At 38.6% G+C, this 21623-nt stretch overlaps 1 protein-coding gene across 13 annotated transcripts in view; it reads right to left on the bottom strand.

Moving 5' to 3' along the window:
- The window catches only part of ATP2B2 (ATPase plasma membrane Ca2+ transporting 2), a 295684-nt gene that overhangs the window by 100154 nt on the left and 173907 nt on the right, over positions 1-21623 (bottom strand). For all 13 annotated transcript variants that reach the window (XR_002442628.1, XM_021409829.1, XM_021409832.1 and 10 more), the window contains one exon: positions 18798-18995. Coding sequence is in view for 12 of the 13 variants with exons in the window: in XM_021409829.1 (XP_021265504.1) it covers positions 18798-18995 (198 nt within the window). In the remaining variant the exon portion in view is untranslated. The remainder of the gene's footprint in view (positions 1-18797; positions 18996-21623) is intronic.

The raw sequence follows: 21623 nt of genomic DNA, 5'->3' as shown, positions 1-21623 counted from the left end.
GACACTGTCTTTGCTTTTTGCAGTCCCACAGAAATGAAACGGGATGAGAGTGTTTGATAAATGCCAAAATTGCACATTATTTGGTTATAGGAATAAACTGTATCTGCTTCAAGGGAATAAAGTCTCCAGCATTTATAAGATTTCAGAACAGATTGTTTTAAGGGAGGTTTACAGACAGCGGGATTTAATGAATGCAACTAGCCCATCAGTCAGGATCAGTCAGGAAACATTTCATTGACCTATGTTGTGTTCTTGCTTCATAATTATTTAAGAAGCATTCCCTTTAAATAGAAGTAAGTAGAAACTTGCACCTCTATCATTATGCAGCCCATGGAGAGGAGTCTGCAGTAAGCAGGAGGTCTGGGGGAGCAGCTGATGTTGAGGCCCATGCTTGAGCAGTTCCTGCAGGAAGGCCCTGTGGTAGGGAGCTGCGTTGGAGCAGCGCTTGGAGAGCTGCAGCCTGTGGGAAGCCCGTGGAGGATCAGCTGGGGAAGGATGGCCTCCATGGGAGGGACCCCACACTGGTGAAGGGGCAGAGTGACCAGTAAGGAGCAGCAGAGGTGGAGTGTTACGGACTGAGTGCAGCCCCCACTCCCTGTTCCTCTGCACCTCCAGGGAGGAGGAGGTATAAGAGGCTGGATCGCACAAAGGGGTTTTTAGTTTGTTTTTAGTTTTCTCTTCTCCAGTCTGTTAGCAAAAATTAACTAATAGTCCTTATAATGAGTCTGATTTGACCTTGACGGTAACTGGTGAGTGATCTCCCTGCCCTTATCTCAACCAGTGAGATTTTTCTTCATCATGGTTTTCTGTCCCTGTCCTTCTGAGGAGGGAGAGTGAGAGAGAAGCATGGTAGAGCTGAGCTACCCCCTGGTATGAAACCTTCGGTCATATAGGAATTTTCAGTAAGAAACTGTCTGTATTCTTAAGACAAAAAAAACCACTTATATTTCTTAACTATGTATGTTGTGCTATCCATCCTCCTTTCTGTACACAGTGATACAGTATCACCTTTCTAGATACGGGGAAAATAAGGAATATAAATAAGATACAAAGGAAAAATAATAACATGCTTAAGTAAAATATGCATACTGCAGTCTCAAGCATCTAATGCTTATTGTAAATGCTCATATAACCCCTAAAAATTTTGTTTAGATCTAAGTCAGCTATTATGCTTTCACAGGAGAGTACTTGGTTCCTGATGTTACTGAAAAATATGCCTGTGATTTCATTATGGAAAGGTGCAGATCAAAAAGCATCGCAAAAGTATTTTTAATGTGTATATGTGTGATTTGTAATAGGGTTTAATTCCAAAACAGTGAATACTGAAGTACTCATTTAAAAATATCTTTAACGTGGGTCCTATCTGTCAAGAAATTAAATTTCAAAAATGTAAACAGGTTTTTAATATGAAGCTATTTTCTACCATAACTATGAACATATGCCGTGTGTGTGTCATTCCCCGAAGTCTCATTCTCATGAGATGGAAAATACATACTCAGTTTGAAACTGCGATTACACAGATTTGACTGCAAGTCAAGACCATAAAGGGGTTTAACTCCCTCAGCATAGAAGAAGCAGATGAAGTCACAAAATGGATTAGTTTATTCAAAAAGAGCTTGCAGGAACGTACAGGTGAGCCAAAGGCCCTACGGAGCAGTGGGAGGACCTGACAGCGTGGCCTCAAAGAGCATTCAGAGATACAAAAGGGGACTGATATGACTGTGACCTTCACAAATTTTCTCAAACGAACAGTATCAAAAACTTGTTAAAAAAAAAAAAAGGAGAAAAAAGAGAATTTTCAGAGCTTAAAATTTGATGAGAAATAGGTCAGCAAAAATCATTGAAAGAGTTTTCTACAGAAGGGAGATGAAGAGAAGACAATCTGAAGGTAAAGATGATTCAGGAAAAAAAGGGGAAAGTAATTCAAACCTGAACATGTGGTGGGTTCACCTGAAGTCGCAGCAACTTGGGTTTCAGTCTCACCAGACTGCAAGCAACCTGGGTGCAAAAGCTACGGGGTAAAAAAGACACCCAGGAGCCTGGAAAGCTGAGCACTCCTCCTGTGCCGGGCACTTGGAAGCACTTACCTAAATGCCTGTAATTTCAAAATTAGCCAAGAAGTCTATTCTGCATTTGCAAGATTTTCGTTATTTCTAACACTTTTGGAACTAAAAACAGGACAAAGAGGCATAGGATGTTAAAAGGGAGCTGTCCGATAGAAAAGATTTGAATACACTTGTATCAAAAGGAAAAGGTAAGAAAGGACACAGATGTACAAGAGGAGGTTAGAGTATAAAAAAAAAGAAAGCATGGAACTTCATGGTTATGGGCAGGAAAAAGATAATTTGACTGGTGTTATTAATCATTTGAATATTGTGAAAGCAAGAAAAGGGGAAAGGAAAAAAAATCAAAAGGCTACACTAACAGCCAGAGAGCATCACCTGACATTTTAGCAGGCTCATTTCCTGACGGGATGCTTTTAAGCTAGCAAACCTCATTTCAATACAGATATTTCTCCTGAAATCTTCCAAATCAGGGCCAGTACTAAAAGATGCACATAAGCACTGCAAAGCTAAAAAGATAGGTCTCTGATTTCTAATGAGATTTCTAATAGTCACGCGGAGTTTCTTAAAGCTACTTTGAGTACAATTATAATTACAAACTATGTAGTTTTAGCATAATAATTTTTAAATTAAAAAAATTGTATTTTAAAAAATCTGTGAACATCTGTATTCCTAACTAAGTCCCAGCCTACAGCACATACCTCTCAGTTACTCATTTCAACCTACACATTTCTATTTTTAAGCTGAGAATACCTCGTGGCATTTAAATTCCCTAGGAAAATCTCATACCACCCCCAGATGTAATTTTTTTTTGTCAGTCAAACTGGTTTTGCCATCAAAAAGACAACAGTTCCCAGGATAAAAACTTTCCATTTCATACCTTTTGGTAAAAGCCATTTTTCCTTAGCTGCAACTCCAGCACTGATATTACTAAAGCCAGTTGAGCAGTTCTAAGTTACAGCTTTTGTCATTAATAGAGCTAGGCTCACTACTAACATCATAAGTGATGTTACTGCCACAGCTAACAGCAAAGACGCAGAAGCTACCAGAGCTTCAAAACTGAAAACTTTTCTCTCTTTCTCCCATGTTCTCCAAGGACTTATTCAACTGTGAAAAATACTTTTTGATTACTTGTAGTAAGTCAGACTGTGTTCTCCAGAAACACGTTCGTTTCTGTGATGAGTCAAGCAGAAGGGATTTACTAACATCAGATGTTTATACTCCACACATTTCAGGTTTATGGTGCTTGTGTACTCACTACAAGTGATTCTGGATGCTTATTTGAAAATGGTATTAGAATTCTTCTCTTTATGATATTTTATTTAGTTATATAAGAACTCCAGTGAGGTTAAAAAAAAAGAAAAAAACACTGTCCCTGTAGGTTAGTTATGTAAGCATCAACTTTAGAATCCAATATTAAATATTTACACATATTCAACACAGTCATGCAAGAAAACAAATCTGTAAGCCCTAAATGCACGTACATTCACACATTCCTCAGCCTGATCACAAACCTCAGCTTTATCCCTTAATCATTCAACTTCAATAGGCACAATGTATTCAAGCAAGGTTCTTCTGACTAGCACCAAAGCAATGCATCCTGCAAATATCAGCTGAACGAATGGGGTCCCAGCTCCACCAAAGGCAGTGGAAGGGAAGAGGACCATACAACTATTTCTGTAATACATTACATTCAGTCCTGTTTTGTGATGGTGTCAATACAGGAATTTTAATCACAAGTCCTGCTCTTAGGGGGTTGCAAGGTAAAGCCTTGATTACTACAGTTTTACTGCACACTGCTCAGTGCCAAAAACATCTTGAAAACATGGCCACATATTCAATGGGTAAAACACAGTTTTCAAATGTAAGACTCAGGCCAAGAAAGTTGCTCTTTGTGGTGATTAATAGGGGTTCAAGCACAGTTACTCAACAATGCTTCTAAGGTCAGATCCTAGTGGAGTTTTATTATGGATTTAATTCTCTTGGATAACTTCTTCCTGGAAAACAAGTGAGAATATTTTATATTTCATCCCAAAGTTCTAAATCTCATTACCTCATGTCCCTGGTTGAGAGTTAAGTAGTGCTTGGCAACATGGAAATCTATCTAATGAGCAATATCTAAAAGCAGCCCGTTTTGGCAATGATCTCTGCGCATCTCTAATGAAGGGAAGGTATCCATGGGACTTAATTTTTTGCAGTCTAACAGATTTGTAGAAATGAGATGTAGGTCACTTTACATTATGAAACAATTATTTGATTTGCAGGTCCCATATGACACAATGTGCACACTTTGCACTTCACAAGTTCTTAATATGTTGTTCCTTAAGCCAGCTCAAATCTGAAACTTATGTCATCCATCAATATCACGGACGTCCAGTAATCAGTTTGCTCCCTAAGCACATTTTGTGAACAGTATAGAACAGACATTTTCAATACAGTTGAGCAAAAGTGGAGTGAAAGCACTCCTTTGGACAAATGCTTGGCTCCAGAAAACTGATGTTCCACTTAATCCCATCTGCATTTTACAACTGATGCATCTCTCTTCTTTTTTTTTTTAACCTGAATTTACAATGAATGTAGTATTGTTTCCATACTTCTTTAAAACTTACCAGTTCTTGGATGGAGTAAAACTTAAATATTTCCAGATTGCGATAAAAATATAAATTTACTGAAAAAGGGGGGAGGAAGGAGAGGGGGAAGATGAGAGAAATCCCACCAGCAGACTAGAAAAGCAGAAGATGACAAGGTTCTGGTAGAGCAGATCCTCACCAGTTCTATTTCATTAAAAAAAAAAAAAAAGGTTGGGTACAAAGGAAGTAGAGGGAAAACAATCACAGACAGACTGCATACCCAGCCAGAAATACGGACACTGATAAGCAGTAAGTTTGAAATCAGGAAGTTTGAGAAAAGGCAATACCTACTACATAAAATTTTAATGCAACTTTAAATAATTCAGAAGTAGGCCACTGGTGAGCATTTTAGAATATGGTAAAAAAAAAAAAATACAGCGTATTACAAAACAACCAATGCAGTATATTTTCATCTGAACACTTCTAAAAGAGCAATTACATTCACTTAGATATCTTTTCAGGAAACATGTCTGCTGTGTAATTCAGTACAAATTTGCAAAACAAGTGTTTTCACACATCATCAAAAATACTTATCCCACAATAATAAACAATCATAAACACTTCACATGCACTACTAAATTATGAATAATTTTTTTTTTTAAAAAAGACAGAATGATGAAATTTAAGAGAAGATTGCTTATTTACTTCTGCAAGTAATTTATTAATTGATGCTAATTTGGAGAACCAAAGACTTTCAGACAGAGACTAAGGTTCCCAGTACAGTTTAATGCATTCCATGAAGCCTCTGAGGTCTTTGTCTACCCTAGGAAGGCTGTGCTGTAATAATTAAAAAAAAAGGAGTTCTCTAGTACAGGTATGGCTTATAAACAGCATATATATCTGTTAGCATAACCTACAACTATTCCATTAAAAATATATACTTATTATTTATGTCTAACTATAGAGATATTAAAAAATACATTTGTCAGAAACGAGCATTTCAATCTAACATTTCACTACAAATATCAACATCTATAATGAAATTTCTGGTTAAAGTTGAAGGTTTCTTTGCATTCACACAGGACATATAAAAATGAAGCCATGAAATTCTCCAAACTTAAGTCCCCTTTTCAAAGAATGCAGATGAGATATATGAGCCTTAACCATAATGACACTTGCTCAAACAGTTTAGACTGATTAGACATGAGAAACCCTGAGAAAGATGGAAGACTGGTTCAATTGCAAAGCAGAAGAAAAGCACGTACCAAACATCTGTAGTGCGATTTTGTTGAATAGCCAGCCTTGATACCTACCGTAAGGGTTGCTGGGGATAACTCTCAACTGATTCAGAAAAGCACTCAAGTTTACACTGAACCAAAAACAGAACAAGACATCTGACAGCAATGAAGAACATGGGGCACAAATAAAGGACTCATTTTGGATGACGTTATTCAAATGTCAGAACTACGTGAAAACTGAATGTAAAAGACAAACTCAATTTGAAAGATACATGTACTAAATTGAATTAATAAAGTGGAAGACTGTGATCTCACAGAACTGCATGGGTTTTGAATCATTTTACTGGACTCCTGATATAATTGGCACTAGCTGACTAGCAGTAAAAAGAGGAGGGAAAAGAAAGTCTTTCTTCATGGTGATATTCTAAGACAATACTTGGAACAGGTTATTATGTCAATGCAAAATATATATACGAATAAAAAAGACTGGAAGAAATTAGAATTTCTGTTAGCTTGGATATTAGCAGCAAAGCGGCCGTCTGTATGTTCACGTTTTTTCACTTGGATAAATTTAAGTCAGATTTAGAATTCTACTCTTGTAATTAAAATAAATCATGCATAGGGTACACTGCAACTACAGGGCTAAAGGTATCTTAGAACAGCTCTGTTAAACACAAATGGGCCACTTTGGGCCTGAACACACTTCTGCAGAAAAAAAAGAGAAAACATAGCACATTCAAAGTTCCTGCTATCTAGGCATTCTTCGTACAAGCAAGTCAGAAAGCAAAAGCTGTGATCACTTAAGGTAGGTTCTAGAAACAGGAAGATTGCTCCCATTAGTCATGTAGCAGTGCCTGAATGTCTCCAGTACTTCCTAAATACAGTCAGACGGAGAGGAGGAATCGAACACTTCCTCAGCTTGCACACTTCTTACAGATCAGTGAAAGCACCAGGAAATGTGAAAATCCATGAAAATACATAAATGCTTATCTGCAAAACTGGCTGTCAGTAAGGAACTTGACTTTAAATAGACTTTTCCCCAAGTACAAACTTAAGAAAAAAATGTTTCCTAAATACATAATCAGATTGACAGCCATCTTCCTTATACTCCTTCTACTAGATCCTTATAAACAAAGGCCCACTCTCTTTCTGCCTGAGGCAGAATAATCAGAAGACCAAATTGTTAAAGGAAGTTTTAAGGTGGCTTCTGCCTACAAAATGAATGCTCGTGCTGTTACATCGTGCTTTGGTTGCATTCTAACACAGACAAAATGTACTTCCAAAAATATTCCTTTTACTTATAAGCCCTGCAGAGAGAGTGTGAGGACACTAAGAATAGGTTTCTGGTTTTAATACATCTCTTCAAAGTAATTCATAGATTCTTGGAGGTCCGCAGACCACAGCTTGAAAGCCAGTGATGAAGAAAATTTGCAACTGACTAGGCTTAAGCAACCTAGCCCCGCTAAGGTGCTGCAGAATCTGAAAATTAAACCAGTGCTCTTTTCATCTTAGGCTATGCCCATGTGCTGTAGAACCAGGTCCTGAAACACCTCCACCTCTTTCAGTGCTGTAACACCATTGTTACCATTGTTACACCATTGTTCCTGAGCCATTTTCATGAGAATAAGAGAACCAGGCTGAGGTAGATACGAATTTATAGACCTCAATCACAAAACCAGCTCATAAACTGCAGCATTTATTATTGTATTAAATCCCTTATATTCATTACTTTGTGCTACAAACTCTAAGAGGTGAAAACTCATGTAAGTAAAAGATTAAACATCATATTATGATGTCTTGCATCAGAAAGCATTAAAAAGTTACATCAACACTAGCAAATACTGTGCCCATAAAACAGTAGATTTACAGTGCAAACCTAGGTGCTAAGGAAATGTTTCTGGGCCACACTCTTTCAGTTTATTTTTATACAAAAGTGAACATCCAGTCTGTGTGCTCTCAAAAAGTATCCTGCAATATGAACCCAAGCATGTTAACTGTGTACAAACTGGAGATGTAATTTCTAAAGTACTCTAGGAATCCAAATTGAAATGTTAAAGCACATACAACAAAAGCAAGCTAAAGCTGCGTGTAGTTAAAATATCCTCCATTTAGAACATAAATTTTACATATGAATTCTGGTTTCAAGAAACTCATACATGTTTTAAGACTCTAAAATCTTACGCATGCTTATCAGGAAGAGGATGAACTACTTATGCAATAACAGAAACATAGTGCAGACTACTGGGCACACAACACCCTCCTTTGAAACTCAAACAATAATCCTGTAACTTGATCCAAAAGTGCTTTTAATTAAAGTATAATAAATAGGTGATTTTGAGAATTTGAAACATTCTTGAGATTTTAAAACTGATGAATTAAAGCTGATTTCTGGAATCACAAAAAAACATGAACGTAATCAGCATTGCTGTATTTCATATTGTTGCTTTAACTTTTGGCAGTACGGGTGTTTTCAGAGCTTTTGGCTTGTTATTTTCTGGGGCAGTAAATTCTGATACTTTTTTTTCATCAGTAAATACACTATTTTAAGAGAGTTTGGGCTCTCTTAAAATAGTGTCTCTTTGTCAAAGCTGGTTTATTACTAGTATTCCTCTGCAATATTAACATGTTTTTGAAAATGCTGCTCAAATTTCAAATTCTTACTGGAAAAGTTGAGTAAGTTCCTATACATATTTATGCCTTGGTATTTATAAATAAGTTGTCTTCAGGAAGTTAAAATATGTCTGAAATATAATATGACTTCATACAGGTATTCATATGCATGTGAAATAAAATAAGGCAATTTCTTACAAGAGACTTTTAGGTTATCACCAGGAATAACTGTCTCACGGCATGGACACATAAACTACCTAGGAAAGACACAAAATTTCCATTACTGGAAACCTGGAGAAATAAGTAAGATAAATTTCTGTCTAGAATGGCGTAAGTATTGTTGATGGTGCTTTTGAGTATGGGGACAGACTAAATGATCCCAAAGATCACTTCAGATTCTCATATTCTGCCTCTTCTTCCTTGCTGTCGGATGCTCTTCATGACCTTGCTACCCAGGAATTTCCAGTTCATATATTTTGGAGCCCTAATCCTGAATTTGCCCTGTCTTTTGAATCTCGAAAACAACGTAAGAGCACAAATCTTTCAGAAATGAAATACTGTAGCCAGTTAGTCACGAAAACCACCTTTTACATGTATTGGAAGAAGGCAAGATGATTTACGTGCATGAGTTTGGACACATCTGTAACAGCTGGGCACTCCAACGTGCCCTATTCTCTGTCCCTGGATATTTACAAGGACAATTTAGGGCAAGGATTAACAAGTAAGATACTTTCTCATTCTTTCACTAAAAGAAACAGATTGGGCTAATGTCAGGGGAAGCCATATGCTGCTTCACCTCATCGTAGCTTGGGGAGGAAGGTTAAGTGGTGGGTTTCTGGCAGAACAAGCTGTTTTTGAGAGGGCAGATACTTCTGTTTCTCCTGTTTTCCAGGATGCCAACTGCTTCATCACTTGTCCTGACAGACGGTTCATTTAAAAAAATCCTTTTGCAATCTCATGCTTTAACTTTTATGAAGAACAATAAAAGCATTGGAGTGTTGGCAACACTCCTCCAAAGTTGTACTGATAACTCTGAAATTAATGTATATTTGAGATTCATCCAGTCTATACAAAAAGACTATTTCCTAATAGCTGCACTCAATCATCTCAGCTTCTCTTGAACTTTCATCCTTGGAAATCAGAATTAAAACCTTTAGAGCACTGACAGCTGGATCAGTGTCATTTAGAAGCAAAGATGATAAGAATTCCTATTAGGAGATATCAGCTTTTAAGGCTACACTGCCCTTATACCCCCTTCATACGACCTGTTTTTTCCATTGATTTAGTATTCTCCAGTGTCTGAAGTAGGTTATGTAACACTTACAGGAAAATATACACACTTAAGGATTTTACAGTACAAAGAAAGTCATCTGAAAGCTGAAACAAATGGAAGGAGATTCCAAATGTGTTCTAATTAAGGACTACAATGAAATTAAGATAGAACTACAACACTCTAAAGACCTACCTGGTTTGATATAAGATTATACTGTACTATGCAAATGGCTGGCAATCCTGAAAAATTAAAGTGAGTGCTTATAGCCTGCAAATAGCACAGATAAAGAATACTGAAACGGCTGCTAGATTTCCCTGCTGTGCCAGTGGTGATTAGTTGACACTGACTGCGAGGATTAGAAGACGGTTCAGCTGTTTCCTTGACCTTTTGAGATATACAAGAGATTTGAAAATGTTTGCTAATTATTATCAGTTTTGCCAGCTGCAACAGAATTCAGAAAATATTTTAAGTAATTGTTCAGGGATGCAGGGTCAGTTCAGTTTCTCTTTTACTTTCATAATTCATGAAGAAGGATGGCAAACCAGAACTCAAATCACTGCAAAGTACTAAAATGAATGGCATTCAGCTCATTTCTTTTAAGGAAAGCTTCACATTTTCTACATTTCTTCTTGCTTTACGGAAAAGACATGAAGAGGTAATGGATTTTCACTGTACAAAAACATTGTTTGATCACTTTTTTTAAAAAATATAAAATGCACACAAGTTGTTGAATAACTTTATCATCTTAAAGTAGCTTCAAAAAAACAAGCTTCAAAAAAAAACTTTCAAAATTGGAAGGGGTGCTGGCAAAATACAGTAGCACATTGCTATGCATTAATGTTTTAGGAAATCTGTAAAATAGCAAATGTTGATCTTACAAGTTGGATTATCATGCTGTATTTCATATAATACACATGTATTATAATGTAATCTGTGCTACCATGTAAAATGTTTATTTTAAAAGTCTGAGATTTAAAGATGCCAAAAAGAATACAGAATTAACTTTATTCTGTTGATTCATTTCCAACATTTCTGGTTCTTTCTCATTAATCAATACGTTAAATGAATATTAATGAAATCCTGGGAGACAGATTTTTAGAGACTGGGAGACATATTCAACATCTTCCTCCGGCCTGCTAAATTCAAATGTTAAGGAAAATGCATGATGAAATTCCAAATGTGAACTATATGGGTAAAGCCAAAGTAAAAAATGATAAATGCTGTATTAAAGCATTCAATTTATATTCAGTTACACTAATTGTGTCTCACTAAATGTACTGAATGCCTCAATAAATGAGCAGAACTCCTCCCTCAGGGGATGGCTCAGGATTTTCATGTGGTTATTTATGTGAGGTTACCTTTAATTAGGTTAAATCAAAGTTGATTAAAATTCCTCAATAACTACTACTTTTATTTTTTTTAAACAACTGCTTGTCTCCTAGGATCATTTAACTACATGGGGCACAGAGATATTTCTTGTTTAAATTGCCCTTGTGGTCAGGAAGGCCAATGGTATCCTTGGGTTCATTCAGAAGAGCGGGGCCAGCAGGGTGAGAGAGGTGATCCTCCCTTTCTACTCTGCCCTGGCGAGGCCACATCTGGAGTACTGCGTCCAGTTCTGGGCTCTTCAGTTCAAGTAAGAGAACTTCTAGAGAGAGGCCAGCAAAAGGCTACAAAGATGATGAAGGGCCTGGAGCATCTCCCTTATGAAGAAAGGCTGAGAGACCTGGGGCTGTTCAGCCTGGAGAAGACTGAGAGCGGATCTTATCAATATCTAAAAGAGTGGGTGTCAAGTAACTGGGGCAAGCCCTTTTCAGTGGTGCTCAGCAACAGAACAAAGGGCAACAGGTACAAACTGGAATGCAGGAAGTTCCATATGAACATTAGAAAGAACTTCGTTACTTTGAGGGTGACGGAGCACTGGAACAGGCTGCCCAGAGAGGTTGTAGAGTCTCCTCCTCTGGAGATATTCAAGACCTGCCTGGATGCCTTCCTGTGCTACCTACGCTAGGGAACCTGCTCTAGCAGGGGGTTGGACTAAATGATCTCCAGAGGTCCTTTCCAATCCCTGTTATTTTGTGACATTATGAGGCATACAGAGATAGTCTACTGCTCATTTCTGGTGTAAAGGCAATACAAATAATCAGTATTAATATGAAACAGTATGTTTACTTTTGGCAGGAATTGATTGTACTGTACCACAGAATTCAACAATACCAAGTACCATTTCCAACACCAGATGAGCTGGTAGTGCCCCTGCAGAGCTAACCCTGCTATTCATTTTATATCCAATGTTTGCTTCCTGCCCAAATGACACCTGTGTGTTTCTTCTGAGCCAGTATCTGTTTGCATACACAAAAGCGTATTTCAAGGTTTCCCCAGCAGGGGGTTTTATTTATACAATTTAAGAATAAGTTGATTTCAACAGAAAAATATAAAATCTATAGAATCTCCTAAGGTGAGGAAAAAAAAAGAAACACAGAAGAATCTACTTTATTGAAAGGGAGTATATAAAGTTTGTGATCTGAGCAGTAATTTGAATAAAGAAGTTCTTTCTGTGAGAGCAGGAAAAAAAAATTAAGAATTGGATGCTAAAGGAGTGACAGACCTGAAAATACTAAAACTAATGCAGTTTTGTCACAAATGTTAGCAGAGAAAAAAAAGAAGGGAAACAAATCACATATTAAAAGGTCAGAAAGAGAGAAAAATTTTTGTCAGATCTATGGTCAAGCTGTCTCATTGTGCACGGCCACTCAGAAAGGGCCTTCTTCCTTATTTTCGCGTGTTGACAGAACTACAGAGCCTGCCTGCTCTTCTTCCAAGCCCCAGCATTCATCCTCGTAGGGATGTGGCAAAGTGATGCACTGCTCTCCTTCCAAACAGAAAGGAAACACAAATCTCTTGCATGCCAATAAATTGAAGAAATTAACCTCAAAGAGATGTCCCTGGGGCAATACAGATGTGAGCCACTATTTCTTGTGACGGGGCCAAGGTTTTTGTTGTTGTTTTTTTGTTTGTTTTATCCCTCCCTCTCCATTGTCCCATATTCTTAACATGCATCTGCTATCTGCTGATTTGGCATGGCAGGCTGAGATTTATAGTTGCATCCTCCAACACAGGGAAGATCTCTCTATATTCAGAGAAATGCGTACAGATGATGAACCCTGCATATAAATCTGACGATCCTAAGAAACAGGTATAGGAGCTTGGTTGATTTTCAAATATAGATGATGAGTAGGTGAAAATTACCCTTGGGCTATAAACAAATAAAGAAAAAACAATTTATGTGAACAGTTCGAAGCTGGATGAGAAACTTCAGGTGGTTATACACACAAACACAGAATATTTAATGGACTCCTTAACAGAAACCTTACTGTTGTATCAGAAAAGCAGTACATCTTATTTCCCCTTGAGGCAGGGAATGCCTGCTGTGTTACCAGAGCTAGACTCCCTGTAGAAGGTGAGCTGGCACGTGAAAAGCAGTCCTAACACAAACTGATCTAAGGAAAGATAAGCGTTTGGATCATGGAACAACACAGCCTGCAAATAATAGCATTTTGAAATGTTTTGAAGGAATGTCTTAATTACATGTCAGTAATTATTATTTTTTTAATACAAGAAATTCTCTAACACATGTAGGTGCTGAGGAATTGGGACAGTGAAGATCTTTATGACATAACCTTAGTTAAAACCCAGCACAGCGCCTACTGCAGCTGTTCTGCTCCAGAGAATTTGTAGGGAACTTGCAAGGAGGATTGGATTGACCTAAATTAGCAGAAGTCTTTAAAAAAAATTTACACCAGTACAGACTCCAAAGTGGAAAGAAATCCATTCTAGCTAGTATTCAGTTTAGCACTTTCACTCCTAAGAGAGAAAGTTTCTTGTTAGCTGATTTATATTCTTTTACAGATATGAATATATAAAACATTCACTTCTTGTTGTTACTTCCTTCTGCAGATAATTTCACTAATCCAAATCTCTCCCACTATGACTTACTTCCACAGAATTACTCAATACGATGATATGTCAAGAGACATTTTTACTCAAGTCTTTGCAGGCAGCAACATGAGAGAACAGAGTTTTGGATCTTAAGCAACAGATCTGTACAAAGCGAGGGTCAGCTGCTTGTTTAGTTTTGCCCCCTTAAGACTGATTCTTAAGAGTTTTTATCTAAGTAACATACAACTATCTTTGTTTCTGAGCAGAAGCATTTATACTCGTGTGGCAAATTCATCACTGATGGGCCTGTCACCAAAACCTGGTGGGATGATTCCCATGACTGGAATGTGGCGACTGATGGCTACAAGCTGTTCAGAAGGGACAGGCGAAGAAGGAGGAGAGTAGGTGTTGCCCTCTACATCAAGGAATGAATAGTGTATGAAGAATTGTCCCTGAAGAATGGCCACAAGCAAGTCAAAAGCCTGTGGGTGAGAGTTAGAGACAGCGGCAACAAAGGGAGCATTGTGGATGGGGTCTACTACAGGCCGCCTGATCAAGGGAGCCTGTTGATGAAGCCTTCTTCGTCCAGGACACGTTGTGATCGCAGGCTCTCGTCCTGCTGGGGGACTTCAACCACCCCGACTTCAGCTGGAAAAGTAGCACTACAAGCACTGCAAGACTAAGTAGGCAGTCTAGGATGCTCCTGGAATGTATCAAGGATAACTTCCTGAACCAGGTAACAGACAGCCCCATCGGGGAGAATGCAATACCGGACCTGTTGCTTACCAATGCTAGTGAACTGATTAGTGACATCAGGATTATAGGCTGCCTGGGCTGTAGCAATCATGCAGTGGTGGAGTTCACACTGAGAGATACCAGACAGGATAAGAGTAAAATCAGGAAGCTTAATTTTAGGAAAGCCAAATTCCAGCTCTTCAGGGAGTTAGGCAACCAAGACCCCTGGGAATCTGCCTTTGAGGATAAGGGAGCAGAGCAGAGCTGGCAGTTCTTCTTAAGGCCCAAAAGCTCTCCATTTCCTGGTGCAAGAAATCAAGAAAGAAAAGCAAGAGACAGGCATGGCTGAACCAGGACCTGCTGGTCAAACTGGAGAGCAAGAAGAAAATGCACAGGCAGGAGAAGCAGGGAAATGTAACCTAGGAGGAGTATAGGGATGGGGTCAAGAAGGCCAAGGCCCAGCTGAACTTGGCCAGGGGCACAAAGAAAGATATGAATGTTTTCTATAGGTACATCAACTGGAAAAGGAAGGTCCAGGAGGGTGTACCCTCCCTGAAGAGCAACACAGGCAGGCTGGTCACAATGGACAAGGAGAAGGCTGAGGTATTCAAAGTTTTTTGCCTCAGTCTTCAGTAGCGACTGCTCTACACACAGCTCTCAAGCGGATGGTTCGGAAGGTGGGAATTGAGGGGAGCATTGCTCCTCCCATTGTAAGCAAAGATCATGTTTGTGACTACCTGAGGAACATGAACATCCGTCCACGGGTCCTAGTGAGATGCATCCCAGAGCCCTGATGGAATTGGCTGGCACAGTTGCCAAGCCACTAGATATGGCTTATGCAATTAAGTCATTCCTGCAGCAAGAACTGATGAAGAGTTTCAAGAGTTTCAGCAGAGATCTAAGGGGAAGAGTCAGAAAAAGAAAAAAAAAAAAAAAAGACCTGTGAGTGGCCAAGAGCAGCACTACATGCTCTCACTCCCATTGGGAATTTCTGGCCAACTCTGAGCTCCCTGTCCCAAAGTTTTTTTCATTTCCACAAGCCACGTAATGGTCTGAGTCCACAGCCCAGGTAGCTGACCTCAAGCAGCTGTTCTTTCTGTTCCTACACAGTCCTGGACTAACTCAACTACAAAGCAAAGATAAATAAATAAATAAATAAATAGAAAACACAAAACCATGAAGCCAGGATCCCGTATCTTTGCTAAATCCTCTTTGCAAATCACTGGCTCACTCTTACGTTTACTCAGTCTGTAATCTATTAACGCAGGACACTGAAGGATTTTGTTCTGAGGAATGAAGTATTTTTAACTTGCCACATTTTAACTGCTCACATCCCACTGTGAACAACACTGCAGCAGTGACTACATCGGCACCAGCAATTTTCTCTCAGTACAGGTTTACTAAAATACAAAAAAAATTTTGCCCTTTTTTGAAAGAATGGAAAAATTATTCTATGTGGATCAGTGAGGAGAGCAGTAATTGCCACGGGGCTGACAATAATTTATGCAGAAGTTCTCAATTGTTCTTAATGGCCTGTCAGATGGTGAAAGGGAATGCAAAGCAGATCACAAAAACAGCAGCACAACTTCTGATAACAAATTCTTGAAACTTTCACTCTTACTAAGAAATGTGAAAATAGAGCTGAAGTGGCTTCTGGAGAAGCAACAAAGCCAGCTACACTATTATCTAGTAATTCACCTAGATCGGATTTTGTGATTGCAGCAGGAAAAGAAATAATGTTTTCCAACATTGTTCATTTTTTAAATAAGGACAGAAAAAAAAGTGGTAGAACAAAAACTTCATGTGCTTTGAACAACAGATTACTGCTACTACCAGGTAAGAGGCTGGCTGATGGAGATAGTTACTGGTACTTCAAAACCACAGAAATTTGAATTGTTTCCAATAGCAAAAAGTGAATGCAACTCAGAAAATAATAATCTACTCACTTTACTCAAGACAATACCAAACCATGTTGAGATTTGGAAAAGCAACCATACTGCAAGTCAGAGGACTTAAACTTCAGTAACGTATCAACATCTATGGTATCAAATGGAAGAACACTGTCTACTAACCCACAAAATAGAAACTTGTGAGCATATGCCTGCCTAATACAGCAAAACACACTAATGTATACATACATTAGACTATACCATCAGACAAGGTTCTCAAAGCAATTCATGCACTCTGATTTTTTTTGGATGTATTTTATCCTTCAAACACATCAGGAAAAAAATATTTTGCACTTAAACTGCAGAACCCACTTAAGTACTCATTCGATTACAGCTTCAAAATGTAAAGTAGGATTCAAGCATCTGAAAAGAAAGTGTTACCTGTTCTAAAAAGTTAAGTACAACTTCAACTTACCATATTACCTAATGAAGCCTTTTGTGGATAAAGTTTGAGATTTGTGAAAGACATAGAAACATATTAGGTATATGGGCAGCAGATACATATGCTAGATTTAAAAAAATACACAAGACGGTGTTTTCTTAGCACTGTCTCCAAGTCTCTCATTTTCGCATTGTTATTTAAAAACATGCCAACTCTCAAACCACCAGGCATGAGAGAAATGGCACTTTTCCCTCAGCTCTCCCAGTCCCTCCAGTGCTGCAAGGCACATGGCCGGGCACAGGCAGAACCTGCCTGCTCAGAAACGTGTCCTTAAAAAGGGCATCTACCAATAAACTATAGGTGTCCTTGGCATCAGTTTAAATTACACCGATTTTAAAATGAGAGAATCTCCCATATACATGCAACTGCTCAAAAAAATAAAAAATAAAAAAAATAAAAATAAACACCCTTGAAAAAATTCAATGGACCAAATTTAAAACGCGTTCAAAAAGCTGGATTACAGAATATCCTTTAGGTTGATCTATTCTCCCTGTGTAAAGCATGGCAAAAATCTTCTAGGAAAACAATTCTAAACTGATGGGGAAACCAGAGTCCATTGAGTGGAAACACTGTGCTGTGGGAAAACATGAATACGTTTTCCCAGGTTGCACTGCTGAGCTTTTCGTGCCATCCCAGAATTTCAGATGTGTCATACATTCCCACGGGAAAAGAAACATCTTAAATATTGCATCAAACCAAAACTGCAGTAGTAATAATAATGATATAAAACCATAACCTGATGGCACAAGTCCTCTTTTCCTACAACCCTGTAACAATCCCGTTTTCAAAAGTATCTCCCTACTAGATAATCTTTTTAATAAGAAGGCAGTCTGCATGTTTGTGCCTAAGAAGGAAGTCTGCAGGCTTTAATTCTAATTTTGTAAACCATCGTTTGTGGTTTACAATGTCCCCAGGGTATCTTATTATGTCCAGTTATGAGGTAATAAAAATAATGTTTTCTTCAGTTAAAAAAAAAAAAAAATTACCTCCTTTCCCTTTCTCATGCCTAAATCAAACACCTGCTGAAAACAATAACAACATAATTCAAAGTGAGAAAGCAACAAGAGATTCCTGATCCTGTATAAAAGATAAGGAATCATAAGTGTGCTACATGTGCTATGCAGAGCTACGTGCTTATTCTGTTTGTGAATGGGAAAGGGAAAAGGAAGGGTCTTCAAGGAAAGTAGCCAAAGGAAACTGAAGAGAATGTAAAAAGCATTTCAAGGCTATATTTAGAAGAAGGCATTCTTCATACATTTGCCAAGCTATTCACGTCATTTCACACAGCAGGTTTTATCCAGCTTTATAAGTCTATGAGAGAGCAGGAAAGAAAAAATCTGGATCAGCTGCCAGAAATGGAAATCTCGCATTTATGCAGAGGAATGAATATTTTAAGCATGTGAATTCAAGAGTACTTTCCAAAGAAGGGAGAGGGGGAAAAAAAAGAATAAAAAGGAGGGCGGGGGGGCTTTCAGCCTTCTACAGATATCGCAGAAGTAACATGATGTGGCTTCCATTGCTCTTTGTTGAGCTGGGTTCGCTAGCCTTAGCGACAGCACTGAAAACACTGAAATGAGTGAATTTCACTGAGTTCAAGTCCTGCTCATGTCTGCATACACAGGATCATCAGTTACATAAGCAATTACATTTTTTCTGCTCTACTGCGCATTAGACAATAACCTAAGATTAATAATCACCAACCACAAGCTCAAATGTGAAAACAGAAAGAAACACTCAAGTTTCATAAGAATATTATGATTTTTAACTCACTTAGCACGTGGCATGAAGTTCGGTGGTTTGCATAAAGAAATGTCAAGCACGCAAACAATGTGTCACTACCACGTGTAATGGAAATAGAAGCAAACAAAATGGAGAGCTCCTCTTTGTGACCTTCTGGAGGGCAGGGATGGAAGCAATTGGAGATATGGGACTTTTTTCGTTTAAACTTATGTAAATGAATTCAATCAAAAGTTTTTACCTTCGTTCCCTTCTCCAGGTGGCTGATAAAACGAAAGCCCCAAAGATATGATGGCTGCAATTTCCAAGATTATAAGAGTCACATCCTGCAGTGCTTCCCACACTAGCTGTAAGAATGTTTTTGGCTTCTTTGGGGGTATGAAGTTTTTTCCAAAAATAAGCTTTCGTTTTTCTAGATCTGCAGCAGTGCCAGCTAACCCTGTAAATTAAAACAAACAAACAAAAAAGTAATTAAAATTGCAGTGAAATATAAAGTAACAGCTTATAACTGTTTTCTAATATATCATAGAATAAATTACAATATATTTAAGATAGTTTAAAAATAAATTATTTTAATAGCAAAAATACAAGTTTTACCACCCATGGCATATTAACAAGCAGACACATTTACCACTTCAGTTTTGCTTTTGCAAGACGATTTGTCACTCCTTTCTGAAAACGACTTTATTTACTACCAATTCCTGTCAGTTTTAATCCTAAACAAGTCTGTGAATAGTAGGCTTACTTTAGTAAGTCCTACATAGGTAGATAAAAACATATACATGTGTAAGCAATGACTTCTGAATATAATCATAAGGTCGAACTAAGTTCTATTTGAGATGTTACGTTTGGGATGAGGCTGGAATGGCTGTTGGCAGCCTTCAGTAATACCAGAAGCAGCAGCACATCTTTGTTCTGACCTCAGGTCAACGACCTCAAAGAAAAACTCCATAAAGCATGTCATGTTCTTCAAAGCAACCGCTCTCGGTGCATATGTACTGTCACATAATTGCTGGAATGAACTGCGTCAATTTCTTTTTCCCCCTGAAGAGGCAGCCACAGTGACAGTGTGTGTGTGTAAAGAAAAAGTAAGTAAGTAAAGTAAGGTTCCTTAAATCTGTATAGATATGTGGATTTTTGTATGATACTTCAAATTCTGGATACAATGTAAGAATGCAATTGTAGCTGTGCTGAGAAGTGCCAACCTTTCACTTAGGTGTTTTTTCCTGCTTTTTATATTGAGTACGTGCATGTCTAGCACATTTTCTGGTTAGAAAAAAAAAAGATACAAAATACTTGCAAAAGTTAGGGCAGAAGCAGCATAAAGAACAGCAATAAAGCAAGTGGTTACATATATCTGTCAAATAATATTGATACCAGTTGGAACATTTACAACCGGTAGGATTTGAATGCAATTAGCAATGTAAAATTATTCACGCTCATTCACACTGAGCTGACACAATGAAAATAGCTGAGAGCTGACCCCAGAGGGCTACAGAGGTGCCTGCAAGAGAGCAGGAACCATCCCACGCTGTAAGGATTCCCGACATCCCCCTCCTCACACAGCTCAGGGTAACTCCTTCCATCCTCTGAGAACCCTGACTCCTGCGGGTCCGTGAGGAACAGGAAGCCCTGTTACAAGCATCCCCAGGATGCCAAGCAGAAGCAGCGAGGATCTGAACTCGCTAACAGCACTCAGCCCTGCCTCTCCTCCGTTCAGGACTTGTGCAGCCATTCCCAGCACCACAGCAGATGCATGGCAGTGAAATACCTCCCGTATGAAAGCACCCAGCACAAGCCTAATTGCCTAAAGTGATGCCTCTGTGAACACATCAATCCTGCCATAATACAGCCAAAGACGTTGACTCACCTTTCACTTGAAGTATATAATTACAACTGCTGTGTAGCTCCTGGCTCTTGACTAACTCATCAAACTTTCATTTCACCTTCAGCTTCCCAGAAACACTATCCTCTCCCAGATAAAGGCATGCTGTAGTTATTATTACTTCACCCAATTTAATTTTCAGTACCTACTGCAGAGTGAGACTACAACAGACAGGTTCCAGCTGCTATAAAACGTGCCTGTGACCATCTCCACGATTCACACAACCACACACCAAACTTCTCAGCTCCTCCTTGAGTTCTCATTCGGCTTCTAATGTGGGGTAAAGGCTTTGCCCCTATGAAATATCAATGGCAGACAGTGAGCCATGTGGGCAGCTACACTGCAAACCAGTGCAGACCAGAGAGTTAGGACAATGCACATGAGTGATCAGAAAAGCCTCTCACTCCTGATGGGATCTGACGCAGTGACAAGCCTTTAGGAGAAACAAAACAAAGCCAGTTCGATCAGCTTCCAGAGGGCTGCAAAGCCCTTGAATACAAAACAGGCTTTTCACTAAAAATGGCATGCACAATTCGTACTACTTCCCCAAAACGTACCCAGAATACAGCAGTGACTTCATATGTCAAGGGGCAAATTCATTAACAACCTTGAGAGCGTAAGAATTTTGAGCAGAAATGTTTATATCATGCATCTACAAGCAGATATGCAAAGCAGGTCTGAAACAGAGAGACCTCATACATATTGGGAAGCAGAAGAAAAAAGTGCCTGCAAAAGGATTGTTTTCCAACATAGAACATATGTGCACAGTGGTGGGCCAGCCCCAGCAGGTGAGGAGATGACTGGTTACTCAACAGCATGACAGAGATGGGTGATACAGCACAGGAAATAGTGGACATATTTTTGCACGATCCTAATTACATTTACCGACACGTGATGGATTCACCATTTCACAAAGCGTGCTGCTATACACTTTTTATGGTCTACTGACAGCAAAGTAAATGTGTCCTGCCCTACAGCACTGACCTTAACACACACAGAAGTACTTCATAGGTACATACTGAGAAGACTCCAAAGAAATCCAAGAGCTCATGCTTCTCTAACACAAAAATTGTTCATTGACCTTGACATTTAGATACTATAAGGTTGAGGACTAAATGGGGCTTAAAGCATCTATGTCCAACCTTATCTTCCACATTATGGTTTATGTAACCTACATTAAAA

Source organism: Numida meleagris, chromosome 11 (genome assembly GCF_002078875.1).
Source record: "Numida meleagris isolate 19003 breed g44 Domestic line chromosome 11, NumMel1.0, whole genome shotgun sequence".
Taxonomy (NCBI): Eukaryota; Metazoa; Chordata; class Aves; order Galliformes; family Numididae; genus Numida; species Numida meleagris.
This window is presented reverse-complemented; position numbering and strand designations above follow the sequence as displayed.